The sequence below is a fragment of the Notothenia rossii genome (genome assembly GCF_949606895.1).
Source record: "Notothenia rossii genome assembly, chromosome: 2".
NCBI classification, from domain to species: Eukaryota; Metazoa; Chordata; class Actinopteri; order Perciformes; family Nototheniidae; genus Notothenia; species Notothenia rossii.
The window spans coordinates 91,400,187-91,420,331 of record NC_136904.1 but is presented as its reverse complement, the minus strand read 5'-3'; the positions used below and the strand labels follow the sequence as shown (position 1 = coordinate 91,420,331).

At 40.7% G+C, this 20,145-nt stretch overlaps 1 protein-coding gene across 6 annotated transcripts in view; it reads left to right on the top strand.

Moving 5' to 3' along the window:
* Positions 1 to 927: 927 nt before the first annotated feature.
* ankrd44 (ankyrin repeat domain 44) overlaps positions 928 to 20,145 on the top strand; it is a 47,459-nt gene continuing 28,241 nt past the window's right edge. For 4 of the 6 annotated variants that reach the window (XM_079666330.1, XM_079666327.1, XM_079666325.1 and 1 more), the window contains exons 1-5: positions 8,415 to 8,624; positions 10,192 to 10,275; positions 13,592 to 13,670; positions 16,483 to 16,553; positions 19,358 to 19,558. In XM_079666330.1, the coding sequence (XP_079522456.1) occupies positions 8,595 to 8,624; positions 10,192 to 10,275; positions 13,592 to 13,670; positions 16,483 to 16,553; positions 19,358 to 19,558 (465 nt within the window). In that variant the 5' untranslated portion in view covers positions 8,415 to 8,594. Of the gene's footprint in view, positions 1,467 to 8,414; positions 8,625 to 10,191; positions 10,276 to 13,591; positions 13,671 to 16,482; positions 16,554 to 19,357; positions 19,559 to 20,145 lie in introns of those variants that run through there. The other 2 variants (XM_079666328.1, XM_079666326.1) reach the window with 1 other exon arrangement.

The window sequence follows — 20,145 nt, the reverse complement described above, 5'->3', positions numbered from 1 at the left end:
CTGTCTGTCTGTTTCAGCTTTGCCTGCAAGACTGCAGGTAGACCAGCATAAATACCAGCTTCACCAACATAGACCAGCATGACATCCATGCTGGTCTATGCTGGTTTAGCTGACCAGGCTGGTCTTGAACCAGCAAGACCAGCCTGGCCAGCTTGTCCAGCCTGGTAAACCAACTAAACCAGCCTAACACCAGCTAAAACCAGCTAAAACCAGCAACCATCTTAGGCTGGTCTATGCTGTTTTTTTCAGCAGAGTTATGATATTTGGAATGCGTCTCCATGAAAAATACATGGTGTGTGTGTGTGTGTGTGTGTGTGTGTGTGTGTGTGTGTGTGTGTGTGTGTGTGTGTGTGTGTGTGTGTGTGTGTGTGTGTGTGTGTGTGTGTGTGTGTGTGTGTGTGTGTGTGTGTGTGTGTGTGGGAGATGACTGTGAATAGATCGTTTCCACAGTGAATCATTATGGACGCTACATGAAGTGACAAGAGCTGGAGATTGTGGACAATAATTTCCATTTGGTGAAAGGAAACAACAAACAAAGCATTATTTAATACAGTTTCTTTACATTTCTTGTGATTTTGCATGTTTTCTTTGCTCTAATTTACATAACATCTACTTTGAATTTGACAAAATCCCTAATAAACCACACATAATAAAGAAAGTGTCTGACCTAATATAATTTTTTTATTATTATTATAGTGTTTAAGCTACCCTTAATTTGTCAATGAAAATCTAATGATTAACAAAAGGTTGTGTCAAAAGGTTTTTAATGATACAAGAAAATACAATTTCCAATTAATTTTTTTACATCATGTAGCTTTAGTGTAAAAATAATAAATAAAACACATTTTCATGCATTTTGTTGTATTCCTTCTGTAGGCTGTAGTTGTTTAACTAAATATTTCCTCCCTGGTTGTCCAGAGGAGGGCAGCAGGAGGAGCTGCTTGTTGATGCTGAGGAAGCTGCTCCTCGCTTCTGCATCTGAGGGGAGGAAGAGGAGGAGGAGGAAGAGGCTCCAACTTCCTGTATGTCTCAGCTGAGTTCAGCCTCTCTCTCCGGGAGGCTTGTGGCTCTGCAGACCGGGGAGGAGGAGGCTTCTGTGGGGGGTGTCTGAAGGGGGAGCTCCGTGCACCAGCAGCCCGTAAATGTGGATTATTTTGGGGTTAAATCGTTCCTGCTTCACCCGCTTCGGCGCAGCAGCTTCCCCGCGGATAGAGTGAGAAGAGCCGGGTTGCTGGCCCTGGTTCTCGGCCTTCAGCACCATCACTCTCCGCCTGCCTGAGTGTGATAGAGAAGCCGCTAAAAGGCTGCAGGAGCACCGGTAGTCTGCTGCACCGACCCTCGCTGCAGAGAGACCCGGGGGGAGGACCGGAGACCCGGGGAGAGCAGAGGAGAGGAGCCGTGCATGGTGCTCCGAGCACCGGGGAGAGGAGGACCCAGAGATGGCTGTCCTCAAACTGGCCGAGCAGGTAGAGCTGTTAGCTTAGCATCAAAACAGGCATCAGAACCACAGTCAGAATTCCTTTATTCTGCCCAGAAAGGGGACATGTACGTTGTTACAGCAAAGCATAGATACAGCAGGAGAAGAACATAGAACAGTATTGTATAAAAAGGCATGCATACAGTATTTAAAAATGATTAGAAGTACACATTCAAGTCCATAGTCAGTAGCAGCAGTATTTCTCAAATTAAAGAAGTCTAGCACTGTGGAGGGAAGTGTTGTTTATAACATTGGTAAGATTATTATTGCATTTAACGCTTCATCATCACACTTGATATACATGTATTTGTTATGTCTTTGTGTGTGGATACTCTGGGAACAACTGAGAATAATCAGCATATGTATCCACTGCCTGGGATACAGTAATACAGCTTCACAAACTGCACGTTAATAATGTGATTTATGTTGCCTTAAAAAGGTTCGGTGTTCCGTTAAAATGAGGACAGCCCACTTCACTTCCTGCTCGGTCTGCTTCCGCAAAGCATCACAGCTGCACACCACAAATACCCTCACTTATGAAGATGCAGATTTATCTTTCAAAGTGCAAACATTCATGCAGCAGACCTCCAAACGCATGCATTTCTGATAAGATGTCATGCCAAGGAGACATATTTGAGAACCTCAAGGTCTATTTATCTGCTCTGTAGCTTTGGCTTGTGTCACATGATACTTCTCAGCAGTTTCAATCTCCCTTTTGCACTGGAAAGACCGCACAGTGTGCACAAAAAGAAACATTTCAATCTGTTGAAAAAGATGGCGTGACACAGTGTGAAGCTCCAAAGCAGCTACTAAAGGAATATTATTGCACATTTTGTTCACGCCATTTCAAAAGTGGAATGTAAAACTGCATATCTAGCAGATCCTGATTAGACAGTATATTATTTATTTATAGAATCAATGATTGCTTTGTTTCTAACGTGTGAGAAAATAGTGAAAACTAGGATTAGACTAATTATAACTAGTAAAATACTACTCTATTAGACAAAGTCCTGTATTTCAGGTCTGCAACTAACAATTATTTTGAAGGTGATGTCTATAAATGTCCCGTTGTGTTCTTCAGAACAGATATATATTACTTTAATCTGATTCTAAACAAAGAAAAGCAGGAAATCTCTGTATTTGAGAGGCGAAATAATAGCATTTTCTGGCTTTTTTGCATGAAAAACAACTAAATCATTGTTATTATTTGTAAAAAAATCAACTTATCGATTAGTCCACTTATCAATGCAGCTATCCTGTATTTAGATAAGCAAAATGTACTTACTCCATGATAAGTAAAAGTAATCATAGCAATTATTTATCTTGCATTTGTCCCTTTCAGTGTTTTTCTGTATAATAAATATGATGTTTTGGGTGCACCATATTCCATTGGATCATCATATGTTTGTAGCTTTGTCCGGTGAGAACCACGTATCTCTAAAAAGTCCACTTATCATGAGTTTCTCAGAAGAACAGCCCTGTTTCCAGCTTTGAGACGATGCATTTCCAGCTGATCCAAGAGGCTTTTAAAGACTTCACTCAACTTATAAAAGAGGAGAGTCGACCTAACATATAGAGAAACACTTCAGACATTCACAAAGCTTCACAAACTACAGTATACTTCTCTGAGATGTGGTGGAGTTGAAGTATAACGTTGCACAAAATGGAAAGTACCTTCAAATACTTGAGAACAGTACTTGAGCTCTGCGCCCTGATTTGATGGAGCTTCTTCACTGCAGTCCTATCAGATGTGTCGTTGACTTCAAGGAAGGACAGACGTTATTTTATGAAACTGAGATGTGGGACTTCCTGTTATTTTCAGACAACATGCTGATGAGGATGATAAGTGGATGCCTCAGCTCACCGTTCATCATGTGCTCGTCCAGAGAGGGTCACATGGAAGTCTGCTATCATGTTATAGTGTTTGTGTTTGTCCCGTTACGTGAAAGGTAAACATGTTAGAAACACATATTTTTGCAGCTCTGACAGTCTTTTTAAAAAAGCTAATATTATGATTTACTTTGTTTACCTGCATTCACTCAAGTACTGCACTTTTGCACAATTCTGGGGTGATTATTGATACTTTACTTAGTATTAGTATTGTCCTTATTTTGCTACTTCATGATTCTTATCCACAGTATTGTCTGAAATTAAGAAGAGCAAAGGGAAAAAATGCCCCAAATAACAACAAAGTGCATCTAAAAATCACAAGGTTTTTGTTGATTTTTAGTTATTTATATATTCCAATATGCTTACCCTAAATGAAGACATGTGTTTGTATACATGCTATACACTAATTAGTACTTTTATAAAAGCCACTCCCAGATAAGGAATGTTTTTAAGACGGTACATTCGGTGGCAAACACTGCATGTGTTTGACAGCATAGTTTAAACGCAGATTCAGATTGTCAGCACATAAAAACATCTCCTTGAATGAATTACTTTTAGTTTTAAATAAAGTCTGATTACCTTTTTAGCTTTTGCTTAAGTAAGCATTTGAATTCAGGACAGAGTACTTCCTGATTCCTGATGTTTACATGCATGATACTGACGTGTTGCTGGGTAGGAACCTCATATTTTCCGCTATACAGAAACCAGAGGAAGCACAGGAAGTTGTTGACTTTTGACTTTCCGGACGCGAGTGTCTCTCAGTGGATCAGCCCGTAGACGCTTATCCGATCTCCTGCGTTTTCTCTCTTTCCTCCTGCTGTTTCAATGGTTTCCTCTATTGTCTCCTGTCTGCTAACACAGGTTGAATAGTGTTTTTATTTTATGAAGCACTGCACTGTTAGGAGTTCGTCAGAAGTGTGTCGCTGACCCCGAGGGGAAGGAGATGAGCCGGTTAGAGCGAGGCCTCGGTGTGTGTGTGTGTGTGTGTGTGTGTGTGTGTGTGTGTGTGTGTGTGTGTGTGTGTGTGTGTGTGTGTGTGTGTGTGTGTGTGTGTGTGTGTGTGTGTGTGTGTGTGTGTGTGTGTGTGTGTGTGTGTGTGTGTGTGTGTGTGTGTGTGTGTGTGTGTGTGTGTGTGTGTGTGTGTGTGTGTGTGTGTGTGTGTGTGTGTGTGTGTGTGTGTGTGTGTGTGTGTATAACTTAAAGCTTCAGGAATGCAGTCTAATGTATACAAAATGCATCTTAAAACCAAGAAGGATTTTTTTTCTACCATGAAACTCACTTCCTACATGAAGACAGGAACAAAATATGTCCCCCCCCAAAACAAAGAGAATGTTGTTGGAGAAGATTCTTTGTAGATAGAAATCATACAAATAAAATGTCTGTGCAGAGAAAAGGCTTTAATGAAGGTCATGTCTCTGAAACCCGTATTTTCTATACCAGATTACAGGGATGGAAGGACGCTGAGTCAGAATGCAATGTGTAATGGCTGAAGAAAGATTAGACTTTATTTAATGCAGTAAAACATATGTAACTAAAAGATATTAAATAATTGAATACAAAATAAAACTGGAAAATATGACATTGTGTGGAAGAAGTAGTAGTTTTTGACCTGTGTTGACTTCAGTTTGACCAGTATTCTGTTAATGATATGTTCAATTGTTAATTTAGTAGACAATATGCAGTACAGACTTAGTGTGTGTGTGTGTGTGTGTGTGTGTGTGTGTGTGTGTGTGTGTGTGTGTGTGTGTGTGTGTGTGTGTGTGTCAGCTATCGCACCCTGTCTGACGTTAAGAGACATAATGTATTATTGATATTTCATGTCATATTCAATGCATAACAATAACAGTGCAGAATAAATGATACACTATGCACTTACCCCAACTGCAATAACTGCAGGAAGTTTGTGTGAAACAAGCCGTTTGGATGATTTATGAGCAGATTATATCCTGTGTATATTGCATGAAGGAGATTTTCCTGTTCTTTTTTTAGGAACTTTAAATTCAATTCTGTGTTTATTATGTATTGTCTTATTTTACAAGAACTTCTTCTCACTGTTATTGTTTTTTATGAGGTTTGGGAGACACTGGTTGTGTTAAGGATACACATGTATCAGAGTTTCTATGAGGAAATATGCATGTGAGATCTATAATGTTTGAGATGCATTTAGATAGCAGGCAGGAGTGTTGGGTTAATATTAGAAGTGTACAGAGCTGAGGTCATGATGTCACTTCCTGTTAGCTGCTGCTCCGCTAGCTGCTGTGACTCAATGCAACTTCTCCTTCAGCATTTCACTTATCTGTCTTTTCTGAAAAGTGAAGCCTGTTCTTTGCAGTTTCTTTCCATACTCTGAGCACCTGCTTAATTAGAAATCTTCTTGTTTTAGTTAACACTAGTTAGTTTGTTGATTCTAACAGGATTGTAACTTGGTTTTGTCATCATCCATAAAACTCTACATCGCGGTTCTGAATCAATTGTTCTACTTTCTTTCTGGTTGTATTAGAGAGGCGAAGTCCCGCCCATCAACTTCCCCCCCAGGGAACCTTATATCGGAAAAATTATGTATTGAAGTCAATGGAGAGAGAGATTACATTTCGATCCCGTTTGAATTGTGCCACGAGTTACACATATGATGTTTGTCAATCTTAAAAAATAATTTCCATGTCAAAAAAAGTCACAGTTTGTCTTAAAACTGTTGAAATATAAGACTATGGAAAATACGCAACTAAAGACTACAAATGCTGTCTCTTACGAACTGACTCACTCCCCTTGTGTGTATGTACAGCTCTCAACATGCCCAGACTTGGAGTGATTTTCACCTCTTTTAATACTTTTCGCCTCGTTCTGAAAGAAAGAAGTGAAATGTGCCAACGTGACGGCCGTCTTGGTGTGTGGTGCGAGACGGGAGATGTAGTTCATTGAGCGGTTTCACACAAAGTGTTACTTCACAGTTTTACCACACATTTACATTTTTTTGACTTGAAATTGACAAACATGATATGTGTAATTCGTGGCACATTTCAAACGGGATCGAAAGATAATCTTTCTCTCTCCATTGACTTCAATACATACTTTTTCAGAAATAAGGTCCCATGGAGGAAGGGGAGGGACTTCGCCTCTACTTGTGGCTTGCTAACTTCTAAGACTTGTTATGGGGAATTGTGTTTATTGGTAAATGCAATACAACATACAGTGGATATTGTGGATATAGTCCCTAAATATAAAGATGTAAAGAAAGCCACACGACACACTGTTGCGTATGAAGTTTGTTATAATCAAAGGGGCAGTTTTAAGGCTCGAAATCCAAAGAAACGTATTAAACTTTGATTTTAAGACCGTTGTAGACACAATTTAGCAAACTAATATTGGCAGATATGCAAAAAGAAATGGTAGCCTATTGAATTGCAGACATACAGGCTGAATCTTTATGACGATATATTTGATTGATTGGATAATATATTTGGTCATGTAGTGTTTTTGATTAAACGTTGCTCAGTAATTCCTGTTCATTTTAATCTCTGTCATTGCAACATTTATTTCTCAAATGGGAACTACACCAGCCCCGAGGGAATTCTTATTATAGTTTTAAAAATCTTTGATAGAGTATCGCCAAGTTCCGTCTGATATTTCCGATTTCTAGTCCTCTTAAATATTTATCGGCCTTGTTCGGTCTGTAAGTGCTGGAATGAGTTTGAGCAAATCTTCCCATAGATGCTCCCTAAATCTCTTTTCCTTTTCTCTTGCCAGCACCACTCTCCCCCCGGCTCTCACACACACTCTGCTGCCAGCTGAGTGTTAATGTGTGTGTGTGTGTGTGTGTGTGTACGTGAATGTGTGTGTGCAGCACTTAGAGAGAAAGCATAGCTAAAAGAGAACATATGCTGCCAAGCGTCAGCTGCTTCTTTAAAGACACAGTCCCCCACTTTTCTACTCTCTCTACCCTAAATGTGATTCCTTTCTCATCTTAAAGAAGCCATATTGTGCTTGTTCTGGTTTTTCATTCCCTGTAGTTTGTTATAGAGGTTTTTCGTGCATGTAAATGGTCTGCAAAGGCTAAAATCCCAAATGTCCAGGACATAATGACATCACTATGTAACACTCGTGCTTCTATTGGCTAGCGCTCCAACACATTGTACATAAAAGGCTAAGGGGCGGGACATCTCAAAGCATTTGACCAATCACAACAGAGCCGGCCAGCTAACCAATCACAGCAGACTGGGCTCTGGTTTCAGACAGAGGGTGAAAATAGGTGCTGCAGCACAGACAAAGAAAAATAAAGAGCTTTTTGAACATTAAAGCATGGAGACATGTAGAGACACTACATACTGATATACACCTGAACATCAGCAGGAGAGGACTCTTTAAAGTAGAGACACTACATACTGATATACACCTGAACATCAGCAGGAGAGGACTCTTTAAAGTAGAGACACTACATACTGATATACACCTGAACATCAGCAGGAGAGGACTCTTTAAAGTAGAGACACTACATACTGATATACACCTGAACATCAGCAGGAGAGGACTCTTTAAAGTAGAGACACTACATACTGATATACACCTGAACATCAGCAGGAGAGGACTCTTTAAAGTAGAGACACTACACACTGATATACACCTGAACATCAGCAGGAGAGAACTCTTTAAAGTAGAGACACTACATACTGATATACACCTGAACATCAGCAGGAGAGGACTCTTTAAAGTAGAGACACTACATACTGATATACACCTGAACATCAGCAGGAGAGGACTCTTTAAAGTAGAGACACTACATACTGATATACACCTGAACATCAGCAGGAGAGGACTCTTTAAATAACTCATGTAGCTCTAGTTGTGACACTACAGCAGCAAACATATAAAAATGAGAAGCAGAAAGCAGAGGAAGTGTGAGCTGTGTTTCTTAAAGCAGAAGTGAAACGCTGCTCTGTGGTTCCTCTCTTGTTTCTGAGAAGGAGAGGCTGTACAACAGGAAGTGAGGCAGGCGGCACACAGGAAGTGAAGTGAGTTCTCTGTTAGATCTGAATCATCATCAGGAGCACATCGAACCGGCAGCCCACATTTCTGCAGAGCTCTGACATCGACTTTTACTCTTTAAATAATCAATGGAGCTGCTGAACTCTATCGGTCGCTGTTAAAGGACCATGCAGGGATTTAGATCGTGTCACTTTTGTGTAAAGAATGAATAAAATCCATCCCATCTGTGATCGCCGCTACATGTAAGATGTCCTGCATTGTAGGGCTGCAACTAAAGGTAATAGTGACAGTTATCCCTTAAACTCCCATGTGATATCTTTAAATGTTTTGGCTTTCAGTCCAAACCTCAAAATATGATCTATTTTAGGAATTGTCTTCATATTTGAGAGGCTGAAACGGCATTTCTTTATTTTTATTTTGCATGAAAAATGACTTTAATAATTACAGGGTTCCTGCCGGTTTCCCGCCAACTTTTTACTACTAAAGTACAAAAACAACATAATCGAAAAAACCGATTATTTAGCTTTGCTAGGTTGTGACAGTGCACTACAACATATTTGACCTAATTAATTTTAGTCTAATTTATTTATCATATTTATATATGTTTAGTAGCTTGTGGAAGTGCGCTCCAAAATATTTGTTGATCTTGTTTATTGGTATTTATTATTTTTGATATCATTTATTTAAATATATCATTTATTTAATTAATTTTTGTATTGGTTTTTCAGTTGAATTATAAGTTCAGGGTAATCAACAGTTAAAAAGATACTGTTCAAATTATTATTTGTTTTAAAGTTCAATAAATGGATGTTTTCAAAGTCAATGAATAATCGTATTTAATAATCATGATATTAATTATTGACCAACATAATCGAGCTGTGTGTGTGTGTGTGTGTGTGTGTGTGTGTGTGTGTGTGTGTGTGTGTGTGTGTGTGTGTGTGTGTGTGTGTGTGTGTGTGTGTGTGTGTGTGTGTGTGTGTGTGTGTGTGTGTGTGTGTGTGTGTGTGTGTGTGTGTGTGTGTGTGTGTGTGTGTGTGTGTGTGTGTGTGTGTGTGTGTGTGTGTGTGTGTGTGTGTGTGTGTGTGGCCTCTATTTACCTCCTATCTGTAATCTGGTATAGAAAATACGGGTTTCAGAGACATGACCTTCATTAAAGCCTTTTCTCTGCACAGACATTTTATTTTTATGATTTCTATCTACAAAGAATCTTCTCCAACAACATTCTCTTTGTTTTGGGGAGAACATATTTTGTTCCTGTCTTCATGTAGGAAGTGAGTTTCATGGTAGAAAATAAATCCCTCTTGTTTTTAAGATGCCTTTTGTGTACATTAGACTGCATTCCTGAAGCTTCTGTAAACAGCTTTAAGTTAAGCAGCTGCACACACACACACACACACACACACACACACACACACACACACACACACACACACACACACACACTACACATACACACACACATACCATGTATACATCACTTCAGGGGACATTACATTGACTTACATGCATTTCCTGGAGACTTATCCTAACCACACACACACACACACACACACACACACACACACACACACACACACACACACACACACACACACACACACACACACACACACACACACACACACACACACACACACCTATATACCGTGGGAAGCATCATGCTCTTGTGTAACATGCGGTAAATCGCCCCACGAACACTTCATCTGGTCACGTCTGCTCTCTGATGAATTCCTTCACTGTTAAAATGCTCCGTGTGTGTTTCTGCATGTCGGCTATGTTGCATCTGGTCATGTGATTAACGTTTTCTCTCCTCCCTCCCTCCCCCCTCCCCCTCCTCTCCCCAGCCTCCTCTCATCCAGGCGATCTTCAGCGGAGACCCTGAGGAGATCCGCATGCTCATCTATAAATCTGAAGACATCAACGCTCTGGTGAGGAAACACAAACACAAACAAAGTGTAAACATCAACACTGTGAGGTCACTTGTTAATCACAGCCCTCTGACACATTTCTCCCAGTCTTTTTACTTTTAAAACCTTGTTAAGAATATATATTTTATTATTAACGGTAGGGTAGGTAAGAATGGAGAAACCAGCTCGAGTAAACTAGAATTTGAAAATACACAACCGGAAAAAATCTGCCCCTTCCTTCAGACTTCCTCACAGAGCCCCTCCTCCAAGACACACGAACGCGCACATGGCCAATGAGGGCACGAGATAAGTTTGTGCACAGATGGAAGGCTGACAGGCAGGTAGGCCATCCAGTTACTTTAGCCGGGCCGGCTCAGATGATTGGTCGTGCTTTTTACAGCGCCACGGCTTCCACAGATGATATTTTTTAATGTATTTATTATCAAAGCATTTCAGATATTCATTGCTATCGGGATGTTAAGAGCATTTCTGAAGTGAATTACCTACCCCACCTTCAAGGGGCCCAAGAAAGTTCTCGATCTCTTGCAAAATTGAACATTCAGTTAAAAAGTCGCCGTCTAATTTCTTGGAAACGGACACAATGTTTGTTAACGGGCCCTAAACAACATACTGAGTGCCCTTCCTTCCTTATTTCCTTATAAAACATCTGCAAAGCTGATATTTTAACATACACTGAACAAAAATATAAACGCAACACTTTTGTTTTTGCTCCCATTTTTCATGAGATGAACTCAAAGATCTAAAACATTTTCTACAAACACAAAATAACCATTTCTCTCAAATATTGTTCACAAATCTGAAAAAATCTGTGATAGTGAGCACTTCTCCTTTGCCGAGATAATCCATCCCACCTCACAGGTGTGGCATATCAAGATGCTGATTAGACAGCATGATTATTGCACAGGTGTGCCTTAGGCTGGCCACAATAAAAGGCCACTCTGAAACGTGCAGTTTTGCTTTATTGGGGGGGTCTGGGGGGGTCCAAAAACCAGTCAGTATCTAGTGTGAGGGTTAGGGTTAAGGTAATGTTGTGAATCGAGTGGCCCATGGTGGTGGTGGGGTTATGGTATGGGCAGGCGTATGTTATGGACGATGAACACAGGCCACTCGATTCACAACATTACCCTAACCCTAACCCTCACACCAGATACTGACTGGTTTTCGGACCCCCCCAGACCCCCCCAATAAAGCAAAACTGCACGTTTCAGAGTGGCCTTTTATTGTGGCCAGCCTAAGGCACACCTGTGCAATAATCATGCTGTCTAATCAGCATCTTTATCGGCCCAATCCCAAACCACGCCCTACGCCCTACACACTCCGTGGAGTGACACTCGCAGCTCAACGAGGCTCCCTCCTGTCAGATGGAGGGAGTAAATACAGCGGCAAGCTTTGGGACAAACTCCCCTCTCTCTGGCAGAAACAGGAAATGCCGTAACTGTATGGTTTCAAATCAGCATCTAGACAACACATTTAAATTAATTACATTACATTACATGTTACTTGTTAGACACTTTTATCCAAAGCGACTTACATACATTCAATACCGTGGACAATCCCCACAGGAGCAATTTGGGGTGAAGTGTCTCAGGGACACAACGACATGCTGACTGCAGTGGGACTCAAACTTGCTATCCCCGGATTCAAAGTTCGAGAAATTAAAATGAATTACTCAAATAAAACTCCAAACATCTTTCATTGTAAAGCTCTTTTAGTTTTAAACCTGATGTTTATAAGCTTCTTAGTTTTTGCAACAGTCTGTAAATATATAATGTAATAATATATATATAACTTTATAATAAAATGCACACATTTACCTTGTTCTAGACTAAACACAGGTATGATCCTAAGTTAAAACATGAGGTTATCATGAGGTTGTTAACATCGCAGTTTATCAGTGGATGTTTGCTGGAACTACTTGTAAACAGCGTGTTTCCTGACGGACACACACAGCGTGACCCCGGTCAGGTAGAGACCGGTCTCCAGTCAGCACCGCTGCAGACTCGCTGTTTGAGGGCTTGATAGCCCACTCCCCCTCCACACCGCTCCACACTCGTTGGTTTGGAACAGCCCTTGATGTAGCGGACCCTTCGCGTGAAAGGAGGGTTAGTGTGTAGGGTTAGTGTGTAGGGTTAGTGTGTAGGGTTAGTGTGTAGGGTTAGTGTGTAGGGGTAGGGTTAGTGTGTAGGGTTAGTGTGTTGGGTTAGTGTGTAGGGGTAGGGTTAGTGTGTAGGGGTAGCGTGTAGGGTTAGTGTGTAGGGTTAGTGTGTTGGGTTAGTGTGTAGGGTTAGTGTGTAGGGTTAGTGTGTAGGGTTAGTGTGTAGGGGTAGGGTTAGTGTGTAGGGTTAGTGTGTAGGGTTAGTGTGTAGGGGTAGGGTTAGTGTGTAGGGGTAGCGTGTAGGGTTAGTGTGTAGGGTTAGTGTGTAGGGGTAGGGTTAGTGTGTAGGGGTAGTGTGTAGGGGTAGTGTGTAGGGGTAGTGTGTAGGGTTAGTGTGTAGGGGTAGTGTGTAGGGTTATTGTGTAGGGTTAGTGTGTAGGGGTAATGTGTAGGGGTAGTGTGTAGGGCGTGGTTTGGGATTGGGTGTGAAGGAACAATGGAGGGTTTGACACTGAAAGCCCTGAGCTCATCAACTGTGAACTGATATCAATCCTCCTCTGTGGACCGTCATGGAGGAGTCACAGATTATTATAAGGGACATTAAGTGTGTGTGTGTGTGTGTGTGTGTGTGTGTGTGTGTGTGTGTGTGTGTGTGTGTGTGTGTGTGTGTGTGTGTGTGTGTGTGTGTGTGTGTGTGTGTGTGTGTGTGTGTGTGTGTGTGTGTGTGTGTGTGTGTGTGTGTGTGTGTGTGTGTGTGTGTGTGTGTGTGTGTGTGTGTGTGTGTGTGTGATGGCTGACTGATTTAGAAAATAATAATAATTAAAACAGAAAACTGTGAAATTGCAATTTACATTTAATTTTAAATTGCTCTCTAGATTCCTAAAGTGTCGGTACCCTTCTTATTTTTTACACCCCTGCTCCTAAGACACCTTAAATTGAGATATCTAAACGGTTGCTTTGGTGGCGTATCCTATTGGTACCTGTAAACATGTATATATTATTATTATGTCTTTTTAAAACAAGAAACATGTATTGAAATCCATTTATCTTGAAAAGGGTTCCATCTGTAGTCATAATGTTCACCTCCGCTCTCTTAGACCACGGCACCTTAGAATAGGTGCAGCTTATTAATGAAGGTTAGACTCTCATCATTTTACATTATTACAATATTTGTATCCTCCTCCTCCTCCTCCTCCTCCTCCTCCTCCTCCTCCTCCTCAGGATTCAGAGAAGCGCACCCCGCTGCACGCTGCCGCCTTCCTGGGAGATGCAGAGATCACCGAGCTCCTCATCCTCTCTGGTAAAATCATTTCACCTTCTCTGAGTTCTATCTTCCATCTTTCTGTTAAAGGTCACCTATTATACAAAATCCACTTCTTCATGTCCTTTCTACACAAACAGGAACAAAGATTCTCTCTCTTTTTGATCCATTTCTATAAAAACCTGTCTGAAAATGAGCTGATCAGATTTCGGCCACTTTATGATGTCATAACGATGTTTTGTCTTGTGTAACCATTAGCCAATCAGCAACCAAGGTAACCCCCCCCCCCCCCCCTTATTACCTGAATCTCCTCCTAGAGCACCATTGAGTTCTTTGTAACCAAATCTCTCTCAGAGGGGCGTGGGGTGGGGCTCCTTATTTTCATCTAAAGTAACAGACAGAGAATCAGCACTTTGGAAACAGGGCTGAAACAGAGGGGATTATGGGCAATGATCTGATTAGTGTTTCAGCCAATCAGAGACAGGCTCTGTATATATCTGAGACCTGTGATAGATTGATGAAAAACATTATAATAGGGGACCTTTAAAACTGCTCTCACAATGCCTGCAACTGTGCTTCTTTTTCACCATATCTGAATACAAGTGAACAGTGTATCTGCATAACACGTATTAAAATGCCAGATCATAAAAAAAGCTTTATTTAAAGGCCTTAGTCGCTTCCTCTTCTTTTCTGATTACACCTCAAGGTAATTTTTTCCTACAGAGGAAGTACATATTTATAAAAACTCATTAACATATTTAGACATATATTTAAAATAGTTCTCAAAAAGCTGGGCACTGTAGTTCCTACCATTAGCCGCTTTCACACCGCAGGACTTGCCGTACTTTAGTGCCGGCACTAAAGTACCACGGCACTGAATCCGCCAGGGGGCTAGTGCCAATCGCATTCACACCGCAGTACTTTCCCTGAGGCAAGATTACGCTGACGTCACTTCGTCTTCTTCTTCTCTGGGTTTACTGGCAGGCCGCAAAACCACTTCACGGCGAGTACAAAAAAAAACGAGAGAAGAAGAACTACACTGGGGACGGGGTATAAAGCCCACCCGCTGTACATGAGGCATTTGTTTACTTTCCGACCTCAGACATGATGGAGTTCACTGAGCTTGTTGTCTTTGTGCTCATGTTATACAGCTTTGTAACTGGGTTATTGCAGCCAACTAGGGATTTGACCCACTCGTCGGATGCTATAAGTGCAATGCTGGTTCGGAATCAGAGTCTAACGGGGCGTGGTTTGCAATTCGCCCAGCCAATAGAAATAGAATAGAAATTGGCACTCTTTTATCACCAGGTTCGTACGACCTCTCTAGCAGGGACTGAAAATGGCCAAAAGAGTTCCCGACACTGAGTAGTCCCGGCGGTGTGAACGCGACATTATTGGTACTAACGGAACTAAAGAACCAAAGTACCAGGGAAAGTCCTGCGGTGTGAACGTGACATTGTTGGTACTAACGGAACTAAAGAACCAAAGTACCAGGGAAAGTCCTGCGGTGTGAATGCGGCTATTATTGGTACTAACGGAACTAAAGAACCAAAGTACCAGGGAAAGTCCCGGTGGTGTGAACGCAACATTATTGGTACTAATGGAACTAAAGAACCAAAGTACCAGGGAAAGTCCTGCGGTGTGAACGTGACATTGTTGGTACTAACGGAACTAAAGAACCAAAGTACCAGGGAAAGTCCTGCGGTGTGAATGCGGCTATTATTGGTACTAACGGAACTAAAGAACCAAAGTACCAGGGAAAGTCCCGGTGGTGTGAACGCAACATTATTGGTACTAATGGAACTAAAGAACCAAAGTACCAGGGAAAGTCCTGCGGTGTGAACATGACATTATTGGTACCAACGGAACTAAAGAACCAAAGTACCAGGGAAAGTCCCGGCGGTGTGAACGCGACATTATTGGTACTAACGGAACTAAAGAACCAAAGTACCAGGGAAAGTCCTGCGGTGTGAACGAGACATTATTGGTACTAACGGAACTAAAGAACCAAAGTACCAGGGGAAGTCCTGGCGGTGTGAACGCGACATTATTGGTACTAACGGAACTAAAGAACCAAAGTACCAGGGAAAGTCCCGGCGGTGTGAACGCGACATTATTGGTACTAACGGAACTAAAGAACCAAAGTACCAGGCAAACTCCCGGCGGTGTGAACGCGACAATATTGGTACTAACGGAACTAAAGAACCAAAGTACCAGGGGAAGACCTGCGGTGTGAACGCGACATTATTGGTACTAACGGAACTAAAGAACCAGGGAAAGTCCTGCGGTGTGAATGCGGCTATTATCTAAACAGGAATACATTGTGCATATGTTTAGGACTATTTTCTGCGGCGGATGAATACACATTCGGCGTAATAGAGAGTTTTTGTGGCAGCAGGACGGTGTGTGTGGGATTGGCCTCCAGCAGCACCTGTGTGTCATTGATGTGTTAATATATCTATTTTATTAACATTTATTTTCTGCACAACAATGGAGCGCTGCGGCTCAGAGGAGAACGCCTCATTACGCTCTGCATTAGGCCGGCGTGATATTAGGGAATTATGGGGAAACATGTTTGAATATCGGGATAATGAGACAGAAAGCGTCGGCCTTTCTGCAAACTGCTATGGGCACGAAATTACTTGTTTAATTATTGAAAAAAATTGAAGAAATTGAACTTACAACAATGGGCACAAATAAACAAATAAAATACTTAATAATAAAAAGTATCTTTCAAAGTTCAACATAGCAGTGTTTCGCAATGTGTTTATTGCAATAAGCATGACAAATGTTAAAGAGTGTTGGGTTTGTAAACTGGAATCTTTCTGCTTCATCTTTTTTTTTTCTGCAGGGGCTCGGGTTAATGCCAAAGACAACATGTGGCTCACCCCCCTCCATCGGGCGGTGGCATCCCGGAGCGAGGTGAACACACACACACACACACACACACACACACACACACACACACACACACACACACACACACACACACACACACACACACACACACACACACACACACACACACACACACACACACACACACACACACACACACACACACACACACAAATAATTATCTTTGACTAACCACATCAGATACTTAATGTAACAATGGGATTATTAACGAGAAATACAACTGTGCCATTTATCGTATGTGCTTGAAAACAATCAAAGTGAAATGAACACTGAAAATTAGGTTTTTTATCGACCCTACATGAAGGAATTGTTTTTGTTACAGCACCATGTAAGCAAGAAGGTGTTGAACAAATGAAAAACTAAATACAATTAAACAGTAAATACATAAATATCAACACAAGAAGGATATCTAAAGCGTATCTATAGAATAAATTAAGGAAGAGGTTTTTTTACACTCTTGCTTTGCCACCATGACTCAGGTACCTCGTGATATTTACCTGAAAACATGCCGGCGTCTTTCATTGTCCTCTAAACACATCTCACACACAGAGCGTTACCTCAGAGAATGTGAGTTGGACCAGTTAGTGTGTCACCATCACTCCCATCACAAACTGGATATTCAACATGGCTAGAATAACTGCAGCGCTCTCCCCTTCATTTACATACACAGACTCTACGAGGCTAAATACCAAAGACTTAAAGAATCTGTCTGAAGTCATGACTCTGAGTCTTCATTCATTCACAAAACGGTATGTTACAGGTTTAGGCAAAGCAGCTGTACACATGCTTTGGATAAAATCCCTTTCAGTCCATGTGGGGTATGTTTACACTCAGCACAAGGTATGAGGGCATTTACAGCCCGTAGCTTTATTTACAACATTGATATAACAAGATCTTACAGTGTATTGAAATTGAATTAAGTCGATTATAATGCCTGTTACAATACCTCAGAGAAACACGTGATTTTTTAAATATACATTCATGTGCCTTTTCAGAAACACAGTTATGTTAGCTTACCTTATTCATTCGTTTGATTTTGACCTAGTTTTTCCCTTTAATTCATTCAGAATAACCCGGAAGCTAATCCTTATAGTAAATAAATAGCTTGATATTCTGGTTTTGTTTAGCCTGCTCATTAGGTAGTTGATAATAGGCGTTGTTTGTTTGCTGATGTACCTTGTGGTCATGTTTTCTACCACAATAAACATATACAACATCAAATAATGACAAACAAAATTGCTGTTTCGGAAATGAATTCACATTTTAACATAATTTCTAAAGTCACGTTGATGGATTTATTGCAGCATCAGGTTCATTTTCACATATTACTTCTAGTTGCGCTTCATGTGTCAGTTTCTCCATTACTTCTATTTCAATCTCTCTCATGCCTTATGCTGCCCACATATTCTCACTCTCAGTTTCACTGTGAAGTACGTCTCATTTCAGGATCTAAAGATAACTTCGAAAACATCCCTCAGTAATTATCTCTGGTGGTCGCAGTGTGAAGATAAATAAGACATGAATACTGTTCATTCAAAGAGCTGATAGATTCGTAGCACATGAGTGAGTTACAGAGGGGGGAAGTAATGGAGTACAAATACTTTGTTACTGTACTTAAGTACATTTTTCTGGTATCAGTACTTTACTCCACTACTTATTTTTCTGATGACTTTTTACTTTCTACTTCTTACATTTTGAACCCAAATACCTGTACTTTCTACTTCTTACATTTTGAACACAAATACCTGTACTTTCTACTTCTTACATGTTGAACTCAAATACCTGTACTTTTTACTTCTTACATTTTGAACCCAAATACCTGTACTTTCTACTTCTTACATGTTGAACACAAATACCTGTACTTTCTACTTCTTACATGTTGAACACAAATACCTGTACTTTCTACTTCTTACATGTTGAACACAAATACCTGTACTTTCTACTTCTTACATGTTGAACACAAATACCTGTACTTTCTACTTCTTACATTTTGAACCCAAATACCTGTACTTTCTACTTCTTACATGTTGAACACAAATACCTGTACTTTCTACTTCTTACATTTTGAACTCAAATACCTGTACTTTCTACTTCTTACATGTTGAACACAAATACCTGTACTTTCTACTTCTTACATTTTGAACCCAAATACCTGTACTTTCTACTTCTTACATGTTGAACACAAATACCTGTACTTTTTACTTCTTACATTTTGAACACAAATACCTGTACTTTCTACTTCTTACATGTTGAACACAAATACCTGTACTTTCTACTTCTTACATGTTGAACTCAAATACCTGTACTTTCTACTTCTTACATGTTGAACTCAAATACCTGTACTTTCTACTTCTTACATGTTGAACTCAAATACCTGTACTTTCTACTTCTCACATTTTCCAAACAGGCTGGTTCCTTTAGTCTGAATGTGTGTTTGGTGGCGTGATCATTATTATTTAGAGTCATTGCGTGCCTATTGATTTGAACACGATCCGTGTATCCATCATTTCCTGGTCTTCTCTAAAGAAGAGGGACCAATGAAAACGTTGTCATGTTGCCGTCGGTCACCATGGAAACATTCATTAGCTAACAATGACATTATTGTTCTATTAATATAAAGGGAGGTCAGGTACTCTTTAAAACAGCTGCTAGTTATGGGTACTTTTTACTGAAGTACATTTCAAAGCCTCTTTACTTTGACTTGAGTAAAGAAGTTTAGTCAGTACTTCTACTTTCACCAGAGTATTTTTAAACACGAGTATGGTGGGTTATTCATCTCTTAAAATAAACCCTATCTTCCTCCTCAGGAGTCGGTGAGGGTTCTGATCCGTCACTCGGCTGATGTGAACGCTCGGGATAAGAACTGGCAGACGCCGCTTCACGTCGCTGCAGCAAATAACGCTCTGCGATGCGCCGAGGTCATCATCCCCCTGCTGAGCAGCGTCAACGTGTCGGACCGCGGCGGACGAACCGCGCTGCATCACGCTGCGCTCAACGGACACACAGAGGTAATGCAGACAATCATTTATGTTTTGTTTTATCAGTTAGATTTAAAGAGTCCTCTCCTGCTAATGTTAAGGTGTATATCAGTATGTAGTGTCTCTACTTTAAAGAGTCCTCTCCTGTTGATGTTCAGGTGTATATCAGTATGTAGTGTCTCTACTTTAAAGAGTCCTCTCCTGCTGATGTTCAGGTGTATATCAGTATGTAGTGTCTCTACTTTAAAGAGTCCTCTCCTGCTGATGTTCAGGTGTATATCAGTATGTAGTGTCTCTACTTTAAAGAGTCCTCTCCTGCTGATGTTCAGGTGTATATCAGTATGTAGTGTCTCTACTTTAAAGAGTCCTCTCCTGTTGATGTTCAGGTGTATATCAGTATGTAGTGTCTCTACTTTAAAGAGTCCTCTCCTGCTGATGTTCAGGTGTATATCAGTAAGTAGTGTCTCTACTTTAAAGAGTCCTCTCCTGCTGATGTTCAGGTGTATATCAGTATGTAGTGTCTCTACTTTAAAGAGTCCTCTCCTGCTGATGTTCAGGTGCATATCAGTAAGTAGTGTCTCTACTTTAAAGAGTCCTCTCCTGCTGATGTTCAGGTG